Raw genomic sequence first — 19480 nt, 5'->3', positions numbered from 1 at the left:
CACCCAGGTGCTCCCCATCTGGCACATCTTAAGCATCATGATACTGTCACTTAAGCCTTCTCTGGGGTTCCTAGAATCATGTCTGTCACATCTGTCAGTCACCGGGTGCAGGCAGTCTAGTGTTTTGAGGGAAGTTTGTGTCAGAATACAATTTCTGAAGTAGCTTCACGATCATTCTGAAGCTGGTAATTAATGTTCCTGGGAAATATTTTTCTAATGGTGATGCCATGTGACATTCATAGAAGACTTGAAACAAGCATTCATGGAAGACTCGGAGTCTTTGGCGACTTGGTACTTAGACATCTTATCTTTTGGGTTCCCCTCAATATCTAAAGTGTTGACAATCACATGCTTTTAAAGCCCCTTTATTTACCTGAATTGCTTTGTGAATAGCTGGGAATATGTCAGTTGTGAACTACTTCTAGCTGAATAGTGGAGAAAAACAGGTAAATGTTATAGCTAACACATCATTCTTTTTCTTCCTTTTTTTCAAGCCGCTATATAAAACAGCCTTTGCCTGATGAGTCTGGCAGCTCGCCCTTGGAGCCGGGGGCCTGCAATGGCTCCAGGGGCAGCTGTGAAGGTGAGCGCTCGCCACGCTGTGGGGCTGTGACTGACCAAATCCCTCCTGACCTCCCTCTTCTTCCAAAGGTGTTGTACACACGGGAGAGGGAGGCTCTAAGGCTGGGTGGGGGCTCTGGCTAGAGAGCAGATCTGGGAGCCCCGATGCACCACTCCGTGCTGCCAGTGCATGTTATCCAACTTCAGCGCCTCATGGAATCTTCTTAGACATGTAGGCTGTGTTTCACCCCAGGCAGAGTGAGACTGACAGGACTCGGTGACTTGCCCAGGATCATGAGGTGTGTTGGGATTGCAGTGGGTGCTTATCCGGCACTTGACTGCCTCCATGACTTGGCTTCTGTCTGCAGAGCTATTAGGTTGGCTCTTGCCCACCACTCTGATGTGGCACTGCCTCTGGGGAGGACAGGAGTCCTGGCCAGCCAATCAGAGGGCAGAGAGTTTCTCTTGAGTGTTTCTTTCTGCCCAGGAAGCTACAGGTTAATAGCTGACTCTAGAGAGCTCCATCTGTGGCAGCAAAGAGAGCCACAGTCTACAAAGCAGTAGGATAAGGCTCATCGCAGGAAACCCAGAGCCCTCGCCATTCTCTCATGTCCAAGTGCTCACAAGCTTATCCCTGACTGAGGAGCTGTGTCTGACCTGCATTGTGGTTGTTACCCTTTTGGGGCCTAGGCGACTTAGTGGGTTTATCACTATACAACCGCAAATGTTCTCCAAATTAGTGCCATAAATTTTCTATTGCAAATCCGAATGCCAAGATTTCTCCAAGATGTGCACAGTCTTCAAAAGTGAGACTTGACATTAAAAATAATGCTCACAAGGCTCTGTCCTCACCAGATACTGCACATTGTGAGTATTTTAGGTTTACTGTTTATTCTAGTCATACTCCTTTTTTTTTTTGCCATTTTTTTTTTTTATTAACTTAATTTTTAAATTTACATCCAAATTAGTTAGGATACAGTGCAACAATGATTTCAGGAGTAGATTCCTTAATTCCCCTTTCTCATTTAGCTCATCCCCCCTCCCACAACCCCTCCAGTAACCCTCTGTTTGTTCTCCATATTTAAGAGAATATGACCCCCTCCCTGTTTTTATTTTTGTTTCCCTTCCCTTATGTTCATCTGTTTTGTCTCTTAAAGTCCTCATATGAGTGAAGTCATATGATTTTTGTCTTTCTGTGACTAATTTCACTTAGCATAATACCCTCCAGTTCCATCCACGTAATTGCAAATGGCAAGATTTCATTCTTTTTGATTGCCGAGTAATACTCCATTGTATATACATACCACATCTTCTTTATCCATTCATCCATTGATGGACATTTGGACTCTTTCCATACTTTGGCTGTTGTTGATAGTGCTGCTATAAACATTGGGGTGCATGTGTCCCTTCGAAACAGCACATCTGTATCCCTTGGATGAATGCCTAGTAGTGCAATTGCTGGGTCGTAGGGTAGTTCTAGTTTTAATTTTTTGAGGAACCTCCATACTGTTTTCCAGAGTGGCTGCACCAGTTTGCATTCCCACCAGCAGTGCCAAAGAGATCCTCTTTCTCCACATCCTCGCCAACATCTGTTGTTGCCTGAGTTGTTAATGTCAGCCATTCTGACAGGTGTGAGGTGGTATCTCATTGTGGTTTTGATTTGTATTTCCCTGATAATGAGTGATGTTGAGTATTATATTCTGATTCTTGCCCAGAATATCATGTTCTTCCACTAGGGATGAACAAGAGGGTGTTTTGTGTCCAGGTCCCACAAGCAGAGAGGTCAGGGTGGTCATGACGGTCTCGAGCAGACCTTGGGAGACCCATAGATTTTTGGTGCTCTAGCAGTTAAAGCACTGTGATTTCTAGCTCAAAGTGTGGGGGGACAAGTCACCTTCTTCCTCTGAACCTTGGTTCACCCATCTGCAGAATGGGATGATGACGTCTGCTTCACAGATTTGAGGTTACAGGTTTTTTGGTGGGTTTTTTTTTGTTTGTTTTTTGTTTTTTTTGAAGAGTGGGGATTGGCAGAGGGAGAGAGAGAATTTCAAGCAGGCTCCATGCCCAGCATAGAGCCTGATGTGGGGCTTCATTTCACAACTGTGAGATAATGACCTGAGCCAAATCAGGAGTTGGACACTTAACCAGCTGAGCCATCCAGGTGCCCCAAGGTTACAATTTATTAGATAATGTGGGTTAAAGTACCTGGCACATAATAGATGCACGATTAATAATAACACCATGTCAGTATTTGCTGTTGTTATATTTAGCCTAGCTTTTTAGATATTGCATTTGTCAGTCTCCTGTTCAGGGAGAATTACTGCCTTCTTTTGAATCCTTTAACTGAGTCTTGGCAAATAGACTTCAAACCCTATTTAATGTTGTGAAATACTTCTAATGTTTTTACTGCCATGGCTTCTTGTCAGGCCTATGGTGGCTGTCTCCTGATTCTCCTGATCTTGGGTAGTTGCTTTCAGTGGACTCTGTTTTCTATTCTCATCCTGTTATATACACTTCACTGTATTTAATTCTGACTGCATTAGCAGAAGTTTCCTGAGATTTTCCAAGGAGCTGATAGCCAGTAGTACAACCAGGGACGGAGTTCTTATAGTTTTAGGGCTCTGTTTGTTTACTGAGTGGGGTGGACGCAAGCTTTTCTGTGTCCCTGTCAGACAGGTAGCAGGTAGGGCAGGGTCTCACCTGCTGGTCTGGGAGCGGGGCAGGTTCACCTAGGTGTAAAAGGGGCAGTGCTAGTGCCTCAGGAGCCAAGTGGGCCGATTGGAAAAGGAAAGTCCATGAGGGCTGGGCTTGTGGTCTTGTGCCAGCTGGCTGTTTCGGAAGGGTGCCAGTAGGGGTGCGTGGCCCGCCCTCATCCATGGCTATGTTGTTCTTGTGGCCTGAGAGGAAACTGCTGCGTTGTCCTGGGCCTGACTTGTCTTTCCTTATGAACACTCTCATGGCAGACTGTCTAAGAAAAAGAGGATTTTTATGTACAACATCCTGTTTTCCTCGGAGTAGTCCATGTCGTCCATGTCTACTATTTCCCCAGTATGTAAACTTCATATTTTATGTTATGTTATTTTCTTATTTTTTTTTTTTAATTTTTATTTTTGACAGAGAGAGAGACAGAGCATGAGTGGGGGAGGTGCAGAGAGAGAGGGAGACACAGAATCCGAAACAGGCTCCAGGCTCCGAGCTGTCAGCACAGAACCTGACGCGGGGCTCGAACTCATGAACTGTGAGATCATGACCTGAGCCGAAGTCGGATGCTCAGCCGACTGAGCCACCCAGGCGCCCCATTATTTTCTTATTTTTAATGTTTATTTATTTTTGAGAGAGAGCGAGACAGAGCGTGAGTGGGGGAGGGACAGAATGAGAGGGAGACACAGAATCTGAAACAGGCTCCAGGCTCTGAGCTGTCAGCACAGAGCCCGACATGGGGCTCGAACTCACGGACCGCAAGATCGTGACCTGAGCCGAGGTCGGACGCCCAACCGACCGAGCCACCCAGGCACCCCTACAATGAATATGTTTATGGATCTTTTTATTGCAGCCCCATATACCAGTTCTCTGGAAATGCCTGGGAAATTTACTCATCAGCGTATGTCTGTAGAATGCCTTAAAACTCTTGAGTGGCGCCTGGCTGGCTCAGTAAAGAGCATGCAACTCTTGATCTTGGAGTCTGAGTTCAAGCCCCACATTAGGTGTAAAGATCTAAAAAAAAAAAAACTTAAAAAAAATTATTGAAGCTCAGCAATCTCCGATGAATAAAGAGAAAAAAAAAAAAAGTGGGCAGGATCCTGTCTGCTGTGTTCACTGGGACCCACCAGCATGGCACCTGTACCTGAGAGACATTCATTCACTGACTACTTGTTGAAGGGACAGTCAGCCTGTTTCTTGTAGAGGAACTGAAGACTTTTGCTTAATATTTGTGATCATAATATTTTTTAATTGACTTTTATTTTGAGAGTGTGTGTGTGTGTGTGTGTGTGTGTGAGTGGGGGAGAGGTAGAGAAAGAGGGGGACAGAGGATCCAAAGCGGGCTCTTTGCTGACAGCAGACAGCCTGATGTGGGGCTCAAACTCACAAACTGAAATCATGACCTGAGCCAAAGTTGGGTGCTTAACCAACTGAGCCACCCAGGTGCCCCTTAATTGTCTTTTAAATTGTGTTTCTCAACCAAACTGTCTTCTTGGCTTCTCATTTTTTCCCTTTTCTCTCTGTGGGTCAAGTGATGAAGTTGAAAGAGTCAGAGGATGTGGGGCGAAGCCCAGTAAAGTACTCAAGGTTGAGGGGCCCAAATTTAGGACAGGTGGGCTTGCTGACCACATTGTGTACCTTCGGGAGCGTCACTGAGTCTTCCTAGGCCTGTGCTTCCTCATCACAGATTAGCAGTGCCCACTTTGCCTGTCTTAACCAGCTTGTGAGGGTCACACAGGAATTTTGCTACCTTGTGAAGGGCTAGGTGTAGTTTCACACAAACAGGACAAAATCTGGAAGGAAGCACTGTAGTTAAACATGAAGTAAAATTTTCAACATCAAAATGGTGGCAATTTATATACACATTGGTTTTCATTGTATGCCAGGAGAAGATGAAGAAGAAATGGAGCATCAGGACGAAGGCAGAGAGCAACTTTCAGACACAGAAGGCAGTGGGGAGGACGAGCTGGGAAATGACTGCGGGGAGACCACCCAAAAGAAGGTCAAAGGCCAGTCCTGCCCGAAAAGGCTTTTTACCTTCAGCCTCGTGAACTCCTACGGAACAGCTGATATAAATTCCCTTGCAACTGATGGAAAACTACTTAAACTCAATTGTAAGCACTTTCTTTGACTTTTCAAACTGGGCATTTGGGGGCTTAGGATCCATTTGAAAATCCCGTTTGCGCTCAGCACTCACTGCACTGGGCTTTTGCCATCTTCCTGTAGCTCCAGGAACAGATGTTTGTGTGGTTCTTGGCTTAAAGTTCCCTAGTTTCAGAGACCTCACGCCTCCTGCCCTGGCCATCTTGTCAGGCTTTTCTCTTTGGCCCTTGATGACTTTGGATGGAAGTGAGCTCTCCCTTCACTGCCACCACCCTCAGGACCTTCGCTCTGGGTTGCTAACACTTCTCGTACCTCTGGCAGCATTTCGCCAGAGCCATGTCACTTAACGAAGCTGGCTAAATGCTGATTTCTTTTGTTCCATAAGACTACTCATGAAATGTGACCCATGGTCATGGGTTGTGTAGGCTGTTTGTTAGCTGGAGCCTGTAATGGGGGCTGATGTGCAGACAGAAGAGGCACCTACACGGGATGTACGGAGAGCACAAGAGGACGGTGAAGACCCCTGCCTAGAAGCATCTCCGTGTCTCCTTCATTGGCAAAGAAATGAGCACACTGTCCTTTCGCTCTCTTTCTTTTTTGTTACATTTCTTTAAAAAATTGGTTTCAAGAACAGCTTTACCAATGTGTTTCTGGGTCTCTGTGTCTATCTCTCTCTCTGTGTCCCTGCAGCTCCTTCCTCTCTGTGTGGCCGCCTCCTCTTGTACAAGGCCTTGCATATTCTAGCCACCTTCTTGAATTCTAGTCTTTGACTCTCCCCTTCAATCCTTCCGTCTCCTTCCCCGTCTCTCGCAAGCTGTGGCCTGGAAAGTGCGGGCAGTGAGCTGGGCAGTGTAGGGATCATCTTTTTCCTTTTTTAAAAATTTTTTTTCTAATGTTTATTTATTTTTGAGAAAGAGAGAGAGAGAGCAACCAAGGGAGGGACAGAGACAGGGAGACACAGAATCCGAAGCAGGCTCCAGGCTCTGAGCTGTCAGCAAAGGGCCCAACGTGGGGCTCGAACTCGTGAACCGTGAGATCATGACCTGAGCCGAAGTCGGACGCTTAACCAACTGAGCCAGCCAGGGGCCCCTAGGCATCACATTTTTTGTTTTTCTCCCCTTGGGGATAGCACGCCTGCTCTGCCTAATATCCCTCATTTCAAAACCACTTTATTATTTTGTCAGGTTTTCTCATGGGTTAAGGTGGAAGGGTAAATCTGGTTGCTGTAACTTCATCTTGATCTGTGTTCTTTCAGTATCCTTATATATTTAGAGCCTTTGGAACTTACTGTGACATTGAGGAAATCTTTGCCAAAGGTTTTGGGGGTCCCAGGGTTCAGAGTAGGCTGGCTCAAGGCAAAGCATTGCTCTTGGCAGTGGCTGGTGATAGGTGAGCAGGTGTTGATGATGAAGCCTGAGTGTTTTCTTGTCACTCCTGTCACCTGAAGAGCCTCTCCTGTTGCTGGCTATTCAGTTATAAGTGACACGTTGGTCCTCCTCCACAGCTCGATCCACACTGGCCATTGATTGGGACAGTGAGACCCGGAGCCTTTATTATGATGAGCAAGAATCTGAGGTAGGTGACTGGGGACTCCTGGTCAGTGGTACATGCTGGCTTCTGCTCTGGCTGTGTATTCAGGTCACTCACCCCAGTTCCCCAGCAATTTGACAAATTCTACTTCGGATGGAGAATGGAAAGCACTTAAAGATTTTGTCATTATATGTTCAGAGGCTCCAGAAAGTGCATTATATTCCAGGGATGGGAGCTTGGGAGGTTGTGGCTTAATGGGGTTAGGACTCCTATTTCCCAACAGAAGTCCGCACTTTGTCCCCCATAGGCCTATGAGAAGCACGTGAGCATGTTGCAGCCTCAGAAGAAGAAGAAGACCGCGGTGGCGCTGAGAGACTGTATTGAGCTCTTCACCACCATGGAGACCCTTGGGGAGCATGACCCCTGGTACGTGGCACCCCAGTCTGGGCAGGGACACCCTTGCACCCTGGACTGAGATCTGCTGGGGCCATCTGTACACAAAAACCCTTTTGGGAGGAGATGTGTCACTTCTTATCACACGGCTGTGATGTGGCTGTCCCTATATCACAGTCTTTCTGTGCAAATTGTGTTTTCCAGACTAAGAAAGCCATCTTCCTATTCAGGAAGGTGGCTTAGACACACACACACACGCCGCACTGAAGCAGCCCATGCTGAGTGCAAGAAAAGACATTAGGGGATTGTGGCTGTGCCTCCATGCTTGGGTGCCCAGGTGGCCCTGGCTCCCTGGCCCCCCCGCTAAGTGGAGATTTCTCTTTTCTCTGCAGGTACTGTCCCAACTGTAAGAAGCATCAGCAGGCCACAAAGAAGTTTGACCTGTGGTCCTTGCCGAAGATCCTGGTGGTCCACCTCAAACGTTTCTCCTACAATAGATACTGGAGGGATAAGCTTGACACCGTTGTGGAATTCCCCGTCAGGTGGGTCCTGAGTGTTCTTAGGAAAATTAAAAAGTAGGCGAGAAACCTAGGCACTGATTGGCTAAGGGTTTTGCCACCAAAGACTTTTCTGCATTAGGATGTTTGCTTGGGTCTGGGCCGTTAGACTTTGGCTCACCCCCTCTCCCCATCCTCCCGCGTTTGGGGAAAAGATTCTCCAACAGAAGCGCTTCCCAGGTTCAGGGTGATGCTGATCATTTCTGCCACCTGACTGAACTGGTCATCCCATCCGTCATTGGTCCCAGGGAGCCTGGGCTCAGCTGGACGGCACAAATGCAGTGCCGAGTCTCGTTAACAGGGCTACAGAGTAACTGGAGCGTAGTCTGCTGAGGAGAATTGGGCTGCAGGTGGGGACGCAGAGCCGCCTGTCCTGTCCCTGGGTGGAGAGTGGGACTGGCTGTCTACTAGTGTCCTCAGGTCCCAGGATGCAGAGCATAACTGACGCAGGAAAATAAGTCAACCAAATAAGAGTTTGTCCACAAAATGCAGATTTTAGAGTGTTTCCCGGGTAGTGGGACTAGAGGTAGATAGACAATGAAGTATAGACGTGTCAGTGGGAGAACCTAGGTGGTAGCTATATGAGTATTTGTTGTAAAGTTCGTTCAACTTTTCTTTATGTTTGAAATTTTCAAAATAAAATATTGGGAGGAGAAGTTTTCTGGGACCTGTTTTGGCATTTAGCTTAAATTTTTATGGCACCAGCTAGAATTTGGATACTGACAGCCATTTCTACATAGTTGCTGCAGCCCTCCCGTCTGTGCCTAGAGCCCTTCCTCGCCTGGTCTGGGGCCAGAGTTAGCCACGCGACTTCTCTCCAGCCTGAACATCTTGGTGCTCAGAACAAGACCCTGGGTCCCCTGCCGCTGTGGCCTGTTCCCTTCCTTCCTTCTGCAGTTAGTTTTTGAGTGCTTTCCTATGTTCTAGCCTGTTGCATAAAAGGGATTGCTGGGTTACTCTGACTTCTTTCTCTGAGTTTAATGTATTAAAGGCCATTTTTGTGTTTTGTGCTCAGAGCTCTGAACATGTCCGAGTTTGTGTGTGACCTGTCAGCAAGGCCTTATGTGTACGACCTCATTGCCGTGTCTAATCATTATGGAGCCATGGGGGTTGGCCACTGTAAGTACTGGCATCTGCTTCCTCCGAGATGTTGAAATGCCCTCAGCCAGTCTCTCACCAGCCTCTTCCTGTGTGCCACGCACTGCCCTAAGTACTTTATTTACACAGCACCTCACGCCTCCAGTGTCAAGGTTTCAGGTTTGGTCCAAACTGCTGCTTCTCCATTCTGTCTTTTTTTTTCTTTTTCTTTTTTTGTCTTTGTATTCTTGAATCCGATAATCCCACCTCTGGGAATCTATCCTGAGGAAAGTACTTGACATTGGGAAAAAGCTTTATGCACAAAGATATTCACCTGTTTATAACAGTGAAAAATTCGTATCAGGATTGCTGACCCACAGTTGGCACTACTGTCCACACACTTGATGGAAGAGTGTACAGCCGTTGCAAAATAAAATTAATGATCACGGGGAAATGCCTGTGACGTGTTCAGCCTGCGTCATTGCAGGAACTAGTGCCACAATTACGTTAAAGCAAAACAAGGAAACCTTCCCTTTGCTCTACTTTATTTTCCAAAATGTCTGGAATGTGTAGGTTTACTTTTATAATGAAAAGACTTATATTTTGTTGTTTGTGGAAGGGTGTTAGTGATGTTGAAGTCAAGAGCTGGGTTTCCTCCTGTTTCTGCTGCATCTGCACCATGCCAACTGCCACTACACCCAACGTTAGGACCCTAGAGATGACACCATGGGAGATATCAGTTCCTTTTATATTCACAGCAGATTACAGAACTGCCCTAAGCCCCAGTCTTCTCCCCTGTACGGGTAAGCTTTTTCTGTTGGTCCAACAGTCTGCTTTCCTGCCCCTCCGTTTTTACTGTATAACCTCATGGCTGGGACGGCTGCTCAGTGTCCAGCCCTCATGTCTACATTCCAGGCCATCAGAAGAAGAGGAAAAGGGGCACAACCTTCCCCTTTAAGCCAGCTTCCCAGAAATCTCCCTTAACTCCTCTACGTACATCTCATTGGCTATAACTGGGCACATGGCTACATCTAGCTGTAGGAGAGGCTGGGAAATAAAAACTGCGCCTGTTTGAAAATTGGGGTTGACTGGAATGGCTATTGGTGACCTCTGATCACATCATACCTGCAACACTTCCTGCAACTTTTTTCCTCCCCAAATTAATTTTGGTATCTGTGTTCATAAATGTCAAATGAATTTACTTTAAAAAAATGAATTTACTTTTAAGTGCTATTTTAGTATATAAACATACCACTTGAGCAACTTTCTTAGCCTCTGTATCCTTCAGTGTTCTCATCCATAAGCTCAGGCTGGTGGTGTGTGAACCCACATTGGGTCCACAGTTGGAACTCCAGGATCGAGAACCGCCATTGTTGCTGTTATGCCAAGCATGGACAGTGGGAACAGGCCCTCGGCACCTTTTCCTTATGTTCTTCGCCCCCGCTTTGTGCAGGCACTCTGATAAGGAATAGCTAAACGGCTGGCCCAAAGTCACGCGGCAGTTGGAGACTAGTAACCAGTCCTCCGTTAGAGTCTGTCATTTCGTAGAGTCTGGGAATTGGTCATTGCTGCTGGGATTGATGTTGTAAACACATCCTGCTGGGGAATAGTATAAAATCAAGACAGGAAGTGTTGGCTGTGGTAAATGCTTAGATCACCATGAGGCATTGTTATCCAGCCACCAACTTGGACTCAGATTGATCTTTCTCTGAAACTGTGAGTCATCTTGTCCACATCCCAGCTCTGCAAACCCAGTGTCCCTCACTGGGATTACCCCAGAGGCTCTAAGAGGCCGGAAGAGGCAGTAGTAGCCATCTCCCTGAACCAAGTGGGGGAGAGTGATTTTTGCTTAAATCTTAAAAGTATCAGCTTCTTTTATGGGTCCCTTGGCTATGGTTTAACAGCCATCCTGAAGATTAATACTGGGTTTCTCTATTTTTTTGGATTAGTTTCCCCAAATTACAGGCTTAAAAAAAAAATTTTTTTTTTTTACATTTATTTTTGAGAGACAAAGCATGAGGGGGAGAGGGGCAAAGAGAGAGGGAGACACAGAATCTAAAGCAGGCTCCAGGCTGTGAGCTGTCAGCAAAGGGCCCGACATGGAACTCAAACTCGTGAACCATGAGATCATGACCTGAGCCGAAGTCAGATGCTTAACTGACTGAGCCACCCAGACACCCCTATTATTATTTTTTTTTAATAAAAAATTGCTTAATGTTTTAATTTTGAGCGAGAGTACAAGTAGTGTGGGGAGGGGGCGGGGTGGAGGAGAGAGAGAGAGAGACAGACAGACAGACAGACAGACAGAAGCAGGCTCCAGGCTCTGAGCTGTCCACACTCAGCCTGATGCGGGGCTTGAACCCATCATGACCTGAGCTGAAGTCAGAAGCTTAACCAACTGAGCCACCCAGATACCCTCCAAAATTACAGTTTAAAGCCTTGGTCCCTGATGACTCCGTTTTTACCCTTTCAGAGCCTTTTTGAGAAAGAATAGATTTCAAAAAAAGTAGTTGACTTTTGGTTGTTACCTATATATTTAATTTCAGGGTCTTTGTTTTGTTTTATTCATTTTTTTTAAATACAATTTATTGTCAAGTTAGCTAACATACAGAGTATACAGTGTGCTCTCGGTTTCGGGGATAGATTCCCATGATTCATCACTTACATACAACACCCAGTGCTCATCCCAACAAGTGCCCTCCTTGATGCCCATCACCCATTTTCCCTCCCTCCCTCCCCCCCCCCCCCCACATACCCCATCAACCCTCAGTTTGTTGTTTATATTTAAGAGTCTCTTAGGGTTTGCCTCTCTCTGTTTGTAACTTATTTTTTCCTTCCCTTCCCCCATGGTCTTCTGTTAAGTTTCTTAAATTCCACATATGAGTGAGAACATTGTTTCATTTTTTTAGAGTTTTATTGTTCAGTGCAATAAACTAGCCAGATTAGTTCTCTGGTGATTGCTAGAGGTATTTTCTTGTTGACTTGGCAGACACCGCATACGCGAAGAACAAACTGAACGGGAAATGGTATTATTTTGATGATAGCAATGTGTCCCTGGCCTCCGAGGATCAGATAGTGGTGAGTAGGCTCTAATACTTGGTTCCTCATCTTACCTTTATGGGTAGAGTCTCCTGGGCTGGTTGGTTATTTGGTCATTGTGATGTGACAGTGGGAGCTGGGTGTGGTGGAGAAAGAATTGACTGCCATTCCTTCTGGGACGCTTCCTAAATGAGAAGCTGGACTCTCATCTGGGTTCTATCATAGGGCACTGGCCTTTCCCCACTCTGGGCACAGTCACCTTCATAGTTGCCTCTGTGCATGGATGCATAGGGCACAATGGCAGATGCCTGAGAGTGGGTTTTGAACAGTGAGAGAAAAGCTGGGGAGAATGGGTGGTAATTCCAACCAGTGAATGAACTTTTCCCCTCTTGTGTTTTAGACAAAAGCAGCTTACGTGCTATTTTACCAACGTCGAGATGATGAATTTTATAAGACACCTTCACTCATCAGTTTTTCTGGATCCTCTGAGGGAGGGACGAGCCCAAGCAGCTCACAGCAGGGCATGGGGGACGATGAGGCTTGCAGCATGGACACCAACTGATGCTGTCTCCGTGACTCTGCCACCCCACAGCACCAGTGTAATCCCCCAGGAGAACAGCTTTGACACTCTGGAGACTTCTAGTCTAAAAACCAGATGAGGAAATTCCCTTTTATGAGCAGAAGAAAAAAAAAAAGAAAAGACCCTGTTTGCTCAGAAGGGTTATGTCAAGAGGCTGAATTATTTTTCTTTTTATGCAGGTGGTGAGAAATTTCTTGTAAGACCTGTGGAGCTGCAAAGTAGGGGGTGGGGGGTGCACAGTGGAGTAAGTCCTGTGAATTCCAAAGAATGGAGAGGAACGGTAATTGAGTATGGTGGCCGTGAAGACAGACATGCAGGAGGCTGCCCTGAGCTCCTGGATTTCTTATTCTGGTGCTGATTACTGGTCACCCCAGCAGTCTGCCCGCAGTAAACCAAGCCTCAAGTTCACTTGATATTGTCCCCTTCTCCCTTGCTGTGCACTGAGATGGGTTTGTAATTCCCTCAAATTAGCCACTGAAGCCCGTTTCTGTGTCCCTTTGAGCCATCTTGGAATTTCCATCTTTCTTCCCCCTAATGAAATGAAAAGAATTGGTGTTGGGGTCTCCTGCCCTGCAATCTCGTGTGGAACCTAGCAGTTGTTATGTCCCTCACCGTCCTTGATGAATTGAGACCGTTGGATACGGTGTGGAGCTTTTATTAGATCTCACTTAAAAGAAGTCGGTTCACAAAACTGCTGGGTACGGTGGCCCATCCGGTTTCTCTCCATGTCAGCTGGAGAACAGGAACCTTTTCCTTCTTGCCAACTTTGGTAAGAAATGAGATCGCCCCTGCAGCGGCTTCTGGGCGGTCCTTCCCCCGCCCCCCAACCCCAGGCCGTCCCGCCGCAGTCCTCATTGGGCTCACTGGGTGGGGGAGGGAGGCGGGGATCCCGCTAGCTCGCTTCCCCTCTGGGCCCCATGGGTTTAAAGAACTAGGTGGTCGTCCCAGCATTCTTGTCTGACCTTTAACCTTGGAGAGGGAGCGCCGTTCTCGTGCACGCGCGGCGACCGTTGGCGGGGGTGGCGGTGTGGCGGAGTTGCTGGGTGAGGACGTATCTGCGGACCTTCGCCCAAGGGCCGGCTGCGGGCTGCTGGCGAGGGCCGAGGGGGCCGCGGAGATGACTGGACGGGCGGCAGGGGCGGGCGGGCCGGGAGCCGGGGGAGGCGGGTCCGGGCGTCCCCGGGGCTCCCGGCAGATTGCAGGTTCCTCCCGAGAATCAAGGGCCACACCCGCCGCACGGGAGGAAGGCCCCCCCCTTCCCGCCCCCCACACCTGGAGTGTGGGTTACTGTGGCCTCTGCCCTGTGGCGTGGATCAAGCTCCAGGAGATGCGCCTTTCGGGGGTGGTTTGCAACTTCATCTGTAACGTTATACTCATGATGCTCTGCATTTACAATGTATTACATAATAAAGACGTGGTCGCTTTTAGGGGAAATGTCTGAAAAACTGAGAAGATGCAGAAAGGAGCTGACTGCAGCCATTGACCGAGCCTTTGAAGGTGTCAGTCATTCCCAGGAGTGCTCAGGCCAGCAGAGGCTGGAGCAGAATACCGCGCCGCCGCTCTCCTTCCCCCTCCCTGTGCACCGGCTCCTCTGCAGGAGGCACCCGCTGGCAGCCTGCTCCTCCTCCCCTGCTCCTTTTGCTCCAGTCCCTTGTGCTTCTGAGACAGAGAGCCCTGCCTTTGCTCCAAACCATGCCCCAATGAATGCAAAGCCACATGCTTTATGCGCGAAAAGAAAACCTCTGACCAGTAAGGAAAACGTATTGATGCATTCCTCCATTTTGGCACCCGAAAGACAGTTTTGGAGAGCTGCGGGAGATGGGGAGAACTGGAGAAAAGACAGCCTAAGGTGATTCCAGTTTGCCAGTGTAAAAAGTTACAGTTAGGGGGATCGCATTTCTGAAAATGTCTGAAGTCCCTAAATCGAATTTGTAGCACTGCCTTTGCCTCCCCTCTAGGACCATCAGACTAGTCCTAGAAACTGCCTTGCAGGTCCCACGGGGATAGTGAATGTTAGAGAACCTGATTTCTAAAATGCTTTATTTTTTATGCTGCAGAAACAATGTCCATACTAGGGACAGGCTGAATGGATACTTCCAGCCTTCATCCTTGTTTTTGCTCTCTTCACCCACACCCCACCCCACCCCACCGGTTTTTTAGGCCATCACTGGGTTAAGATGTCCCCTAGACCTTTTTTTCTCCCTGGTAGTTTTAAAGTTTATTTATTTAAGTAATCTCTACACCCAACGTGGGGTTTGAACTCACCACCCTGAGACCAAGAGTCACATGCTCTTCTGACTGAGCCAGTCGGGCACCCTTCTCCCTGGTAGGTTTAAACTGCCTGGTTTTAGGCACCTTGCTTTGGAGAAAGGATGACCATATGGGATGAAACTTCAGGGTCCTGTCATCTTGGCTTCCATGGAGGCAGAGAAAGAAGAAGCCATTTAGTTGATTCAATTCTACAAATGTTATATGGGCATGCATACTCATTAATGCACTGTCTGTGATGCCTGTGAGTCATTAGGATGTTGTTATTAGTCAACTTCACTGATTTAGCAGTTTCCAGTTGTCCTGTATACACAGCACAGGAGCTGATTTAAAGTTGCCAGTGTATTTTTGTTTTTAAGATTATCTAACACTGAGTTCCCTACGATATTTTCTTGAAAGAGGCTCTAATCCTCCACCTTTTCTTCTTCTTCTTCTTCTTCTTCTTCTTCTTCTTCTTCTTCTTCTTCTTCTTCTTCTTCTTCTTCTTTTTTTTTCCTACCTGGGGGTTGCAGGAAAGATATGGAGAAAGATTTGAAGGTTGACTCAAACATGCCACTCAGCAATTCTAACCAAGAGGTCACAAAGGATCTGCTTGATATGATCGGTGAGTACAGAGGGCAGGTCTGTCCTCTCCTCAGGATAGGTCCTCCTTGCAGGCTCCTGAGTCAGCAGGTGTCTTTAAAACAAAACAAAACAAAGCAAAAAACCACTGTCTTAGTTCTCATTCATCTACATGGTAGATTTGTTTTGCCAGGGCAGGCTCTATGCATAGAGCCCTCATGGAGCCGATAGCCTGATGGGTCATTTCATAAATGTCTGGTTACAGTGAAACCCTGGACATAAGGGACAGTGGCTCCCCAGGACTTGGTGGTTGAGCTTAGATCTGGAGACAAGGACATAGGCAAAGATGGGTCAGGGTGGAGTGGGTAGATAACATAAGATTAGAAGGAAAGATCTCCAAAGCTCCCCTGTAATTCCAGTACCCAAAGAAAGCTACTGTTAACATAGTGCTATACATCCGGTCAGAGGTTTTTTTTCTACACACACATGTGTACATTGTGTGAACTGTGCATGACCTAATTTATTTATTTATTTTGGTATGTCCTATTTCTAAATGACTGACACTGCACAGTGGACCAACAGCCCCTAATTAAGGCATGCATAGCCTTGGGGGCTGCCTGAAGCTCTTGTCTCTGGAAGGGTCTCCAGGTTGTGGGGATGAAAGGGAGGCCCAGTGGGAGGATACTCACTTTAGGCCACAGAGCAAGACCCCTGCCAGCCCACTATGTGAGAGGACGGAGTCTCCTCCAGTAGTCCCAGGAGGGGAGCTGAAGTCACCTGCCTCGGCTCACCAGCTTTCACACCCTTGCCAGCCCCGGGAAGCATTTGGATTCCCCAAAAGACTCGCATTTTTTTCACGCTATGTCTGGTCATGCCTGCAGGTCAGGGAGTTCCCTGAGATCCAAGACAAGCCTGTGCATCTCTGTGTCCTCCCACTTACACCTTCCTTGGGGACTGGCAGGTAGTTGGGCTTAATAAATGTGGAGCTGGGAGGGAGGGCATCAAGACCATCTAAAAATCAGGCACCTACTGTAGCAGCCTGCCCACCTCAGGGCGGGAATGCCAGGCTTGGCACAGTCCCTGAAGAGTGAGTGCCCATTTGTGGCTTTTAACTTGTGCCTGAAATGGCTTTGGGAGCCTCTCACTGGAATTGTAATGCTGGATGTTCTTATTTTTAAGACCATGCAAGCATCCGAGCTATTGAAGAACTGGCTGGGAAGCTAGAATTTGAAAATGCGCTGAGCCGTGTGTGTGGCCGCTGCGGAGGCTCGCCCTTCAGGGAGGAGGCCTGGGCTCTGCTCTCCGATGAGAGCCCTCAGAAGGCCTCAGATGCAGAGCCTGGCAGCCTCAAGCAGGCTTTTGATGATCACAGTATCGTCGAGACTGTGCTGGACTTGGAAGAGGACTACAATTTGATGGCCTCTTTTAAATACCAAATTGAGTAAGGACGGCTTTGGTTCTTTCCAGCAGGAGGCTGTCTCTCAGGCAGTGAGCAGTGTCACTGTGGGCCACTGTGGGCTGGCAGAATCTGGGTTACCACACCCTCTTTAACTTCTAGTTGTGTCCCTTTTTGATCTGAAAGCCCAATTTTTTTTTTTCTGTTGCTTTGAAATGTTTCTTACTGTTGACTTGTTTTTCACTTTTCTTGACATCTCAAATGTGTCTTTGATTGACGTTGAATACATCCGGTACCCAAGGCGGGTATGGGTTGTGGGCCTCTGCTGTGTCTCCTGGTATTATTTTCCCATGGGCCCCTGAATAAGTAAGTACTGGGGCCACAACCAGGGTGAGCTTTGAGCATCCCCTGGGACCAGCCCTCAGGCCAGCACAGCCTACACAGACTTGTGACCCCAGGCCCTCTGCCAACCTTGCACACTTTGCACACAGGGCTGCCTGTTCTCTGCATGGGTTCCATGCTCTCCTTTTGTCTAGACCAACCTCTCATCAGTGCCCCCCAGCCCTGCCCCTGTTCAGCTTGAAAGCCTCTACAGGGACCTCATGGTTATGTTGGAGAGGCTGGTCCCCTCCCGACAGGACATTCCCATGAGGCCTCCCCACCACACTCTGCCCGTGGGCCCATGCCCCACCTTCATGCATCCCACTCCAGGCTTGGAGACCCTGGAGGCCACAGGGAATCCCTGTAGCAATGACCCTGCTAGGGCAAGATGGGCAGGGAGTGAAGGAGGAGCCAGCCCACTGCTCCCCTGAGGTCGGCATAGCAGCAAAGGCCTAACAGGGCTGGCACTAGCCACACTCCTGGAAAGAAAGGACAAGGACATCATCAGAAATTATTTTAGCAGATGTCTTAAAATCATGATGTTCTTTTGGGACACATAAGCTATTGGGCAAGATGTGATGCCCAGAAACTGAGTCTCAGGGAAGTGCCTGCCTTCTGGGCTCATATGGGGAGGATGGGGGTGAGGAGGCTGGCACAGGGGCTGTTGTAAGACCCAAAGCCCAAACAACCCAGAGAACCGGGAAGGAAGGCCCGTGGCCAAGGGCCCCCCTCTGACAGGCCATCTTTTAGGCTAGAGACCTCAGCATAGGGCAGGCTGCAGAGCTGGTGACACAGGTCTGGTGATTCCTGCGAGCTCTCAGGTGGAGACTGCATGCCCACCCCTTAGCGGAGCAAATGGCACCACTAGCCTCTGGCCACTTCATGAGATGGGCCTCCCCTGCCAAGGCAGCCAACCACCACTGCCCCTCGGGGGGCAGAGGGCAGGACAAGGTTAACCAGAGGACATTCAGTCCCTGCAGGGAATGGCACCCTCAATAAGCACTCACCGTTTGTGGAGTTAGGGACCAGTTTCTTCTCCCTTAGCAAAAAGGACGGGAGCAAATGAAAATAATGCTCACAGCATCCTCAGCTGTACTGCTCAGGTGAAGAACAGCTGTGTGCATGGAGAGAGGTCTACTTGGGATCCAAAAAAGCCAGGGCTCAACACAGTGTAGTTCAAATATGAAGTGTTGGTGTGGATTGTCTCCCATAGAGAAGGTGGAGCTTAATCCACTCTGTGTCCCATCACTACCCCTTGAGGCCAGGCTAGACTCAGTGAGTCCCTTCCAAGGAACAGAGCAGGGAAAAAGAAAAACAGATTTCTGTGCAGAAGCCTGACAGCACTTAAGCACGTGATGAAGGTGACACCACCAGTGACGTCATGTGGCTGACCCTTCCACCCCCACAGGGAGCAATGAGAAGGGTGCTCCACCTCTACCGTGTTCTTACCAAAGCCCCTCATCCCCAGTCTAATCATACACTAAATGTCAGACAAACCCAGATTGGGGGACGTTCTGCAGGATGCCTGGCCAGCACTCCAGATTGTCAAGGTCATGAAGAACAAGGAAAGACTTGAAACCTGTCACAGACCAGTGAAGACACTCTGACTACAACACAGTGTGGTATCCTGGATTACATCCTGGAACAGAAAGAAGACATTAATGGAAAAACTGGGGAAGTCTAAATAAAGGCTGGAGTTCATGTATTAGTTTCTTAGCTTTGACAAATATGCCTCAGTTATGTAAGGTGTTAACATTAGGGGAAACTGGGTGAAGGGTAGATAGAAACTGTCTTTGCAACTTTCCTGTAAATCTAAAGTTATTCCAAAACTTAAAATGTATTTATTTTTTGAAAGTGCAGTTGATCCCAAGTTTGTACAAATGTGTGTATGAGCACAGCATATACAGGACATTGTTATGGAAGGCAAGGGGGTTTTGTCTTGTTTTTTCTTGTCCATATTTTCTAATTTTTCTGCAGTGGACATGTATGTCTTCTTAAGACCCCCATCTCCACCAGCCAGCTGAGGGTATCCCTCACCAGCTAACTGCCCAGAGCTGACCTTCACAGTTCCCAGCAACTGGAGCAGAAACCAGACCCACAGTGGGAGGACTTACAGGGCCTTGGCAGGAGAGTTGCCTGATCCCCGGTACCAGAAGCTCTAGGTCTCCATTCACGCCCCCCCTGGGTCTTTGTACAGGGAGTGATTTCTGGGAATGGGGGCCTCGCCCCAACCTGAGAAGATTGCAGAGAGAGGACTTTCTGCCTGTGGAGGAGACTGTGGTCTTTGAGAACAAGGCTCAGCATGGGTGGGGGAGACGCAGCTCTCCATGCCCC

At 48.0% G+C, this 19480-nt stretch overlaps 2 protein-coding genes across 5 annotated transcripts in view; both read left to right on the top strand.

Moving 5' to 3' along the window:
• Positions 1-13967, top strand: part of USP4 (ubiquitin specific peptidase 4) — a 49322-nt gene extending 35355 nt beyond the window's left edge. For 2 of the 3 annotated variants that reach the window (XM_053897349.1, XM_053897348.1), the window contains 8 exons: positions 495-583; positions 5148-5375; positions 6869-6939; positions 7202-7320; positions 7680-7829; positions 8860-8963; positions 11911-11999; positions 12361-13967. In XM_053897349.1, coding sequence (XP_053753324.1) covers positions 495-583; positions 5148-5375; positions 6869-6939; positions 7202-7320; positions 7680-7829; positions 8860-8963; positions 11911-11999; positions 12361-12522 — 1012 coding nt within the window. In that variant the 3' untranslated portion in view covers positions 12523-13967. Of the gene's footprint in view, positions 1-494; positions 584-5147; positions 5376-6868; positions 6940-7201; positions 7321-7679; positions 7830-8859; positions 8964-9540; positions 9725-11910; positions 12000-12360 lie in introns of those variants that run through there. The other variant, XR_008420312.1, reaches the window with a different exon arrangement.
• CUNH3orf62 (chromosome unknown C3orf62 homolog) lies at positions 13476-17086 on the top strand. Of its 2 annotated transcripts, XM_019416811.2 has the most exons (4): positions 13476-13583; positions 13969-14389; positions 15321-15412; positions 16549-17086. In XM_019416811.2, the coding sequence occupies exons 2-4, from the start codon at positions 13974-13976 to the stop codon at positions 16812-16814; spliced, it is 774 nt and encodes a 257-aa protein (XP_019272356.2). In that variant the 5' UTR covers positions 13476-13583; positions 13969-13973; the 3' UTR covers positions 16815-17086. The 2 variants fall into 2 exon arrangements, with proteins under 2 accessions (XP_019272356.2, XP_019272355.2); XM_019416810.2 differs by lacking the exon at positions 13476-13583 and having other exon boundaries at positions 13920-14389.
• Positions 17087-19480: the final 2394 nt, after the last annotated feature.

This window comes from Panthera pardus, unplaced genomic scaffold, assembly GCF_024362965.1.
Source record: "Panthera pardus isolate Hobbes unplaced genomic scaffold, ASM2436296v1 HiC_scaffold_8, whole genome shotgun sequence".
NCBI classification, from domain to species: Eukaryota; Metazoa; Chordata; class Mammalia; order Carnivora; family Felidae; genus Panthera; species Panthera pardus.
This window is presented reverse-complemented; position numbering and strand designations above follow the sequence as displayed.

Excerpts from the sequence above, each read along its gene's own strand:
- CUNH3orf62 (XM_019416810.2), top strand. The coding sequence starts at position 13,935 with ATGTATTACATAATAAAGACGTGGTCGCTTTTAGGGGAAATGTCTGAA. Across the intron at positions 14,390-15,320 it reads TGGAGAAAAGACAGCCTAAG|GAAAGATATGGAGAAAGATT; the intron begins GTGATTCCAGTT and ends TGGGGGTTGCAG. Across the intron at positions 15,413-16,548 it reads GGATCTGCTTGATATGATCG|ACCATGCAAGCATCCGAGCT; the intron begins GTGAGTACAGAG and ends CTTATTTTTAAG.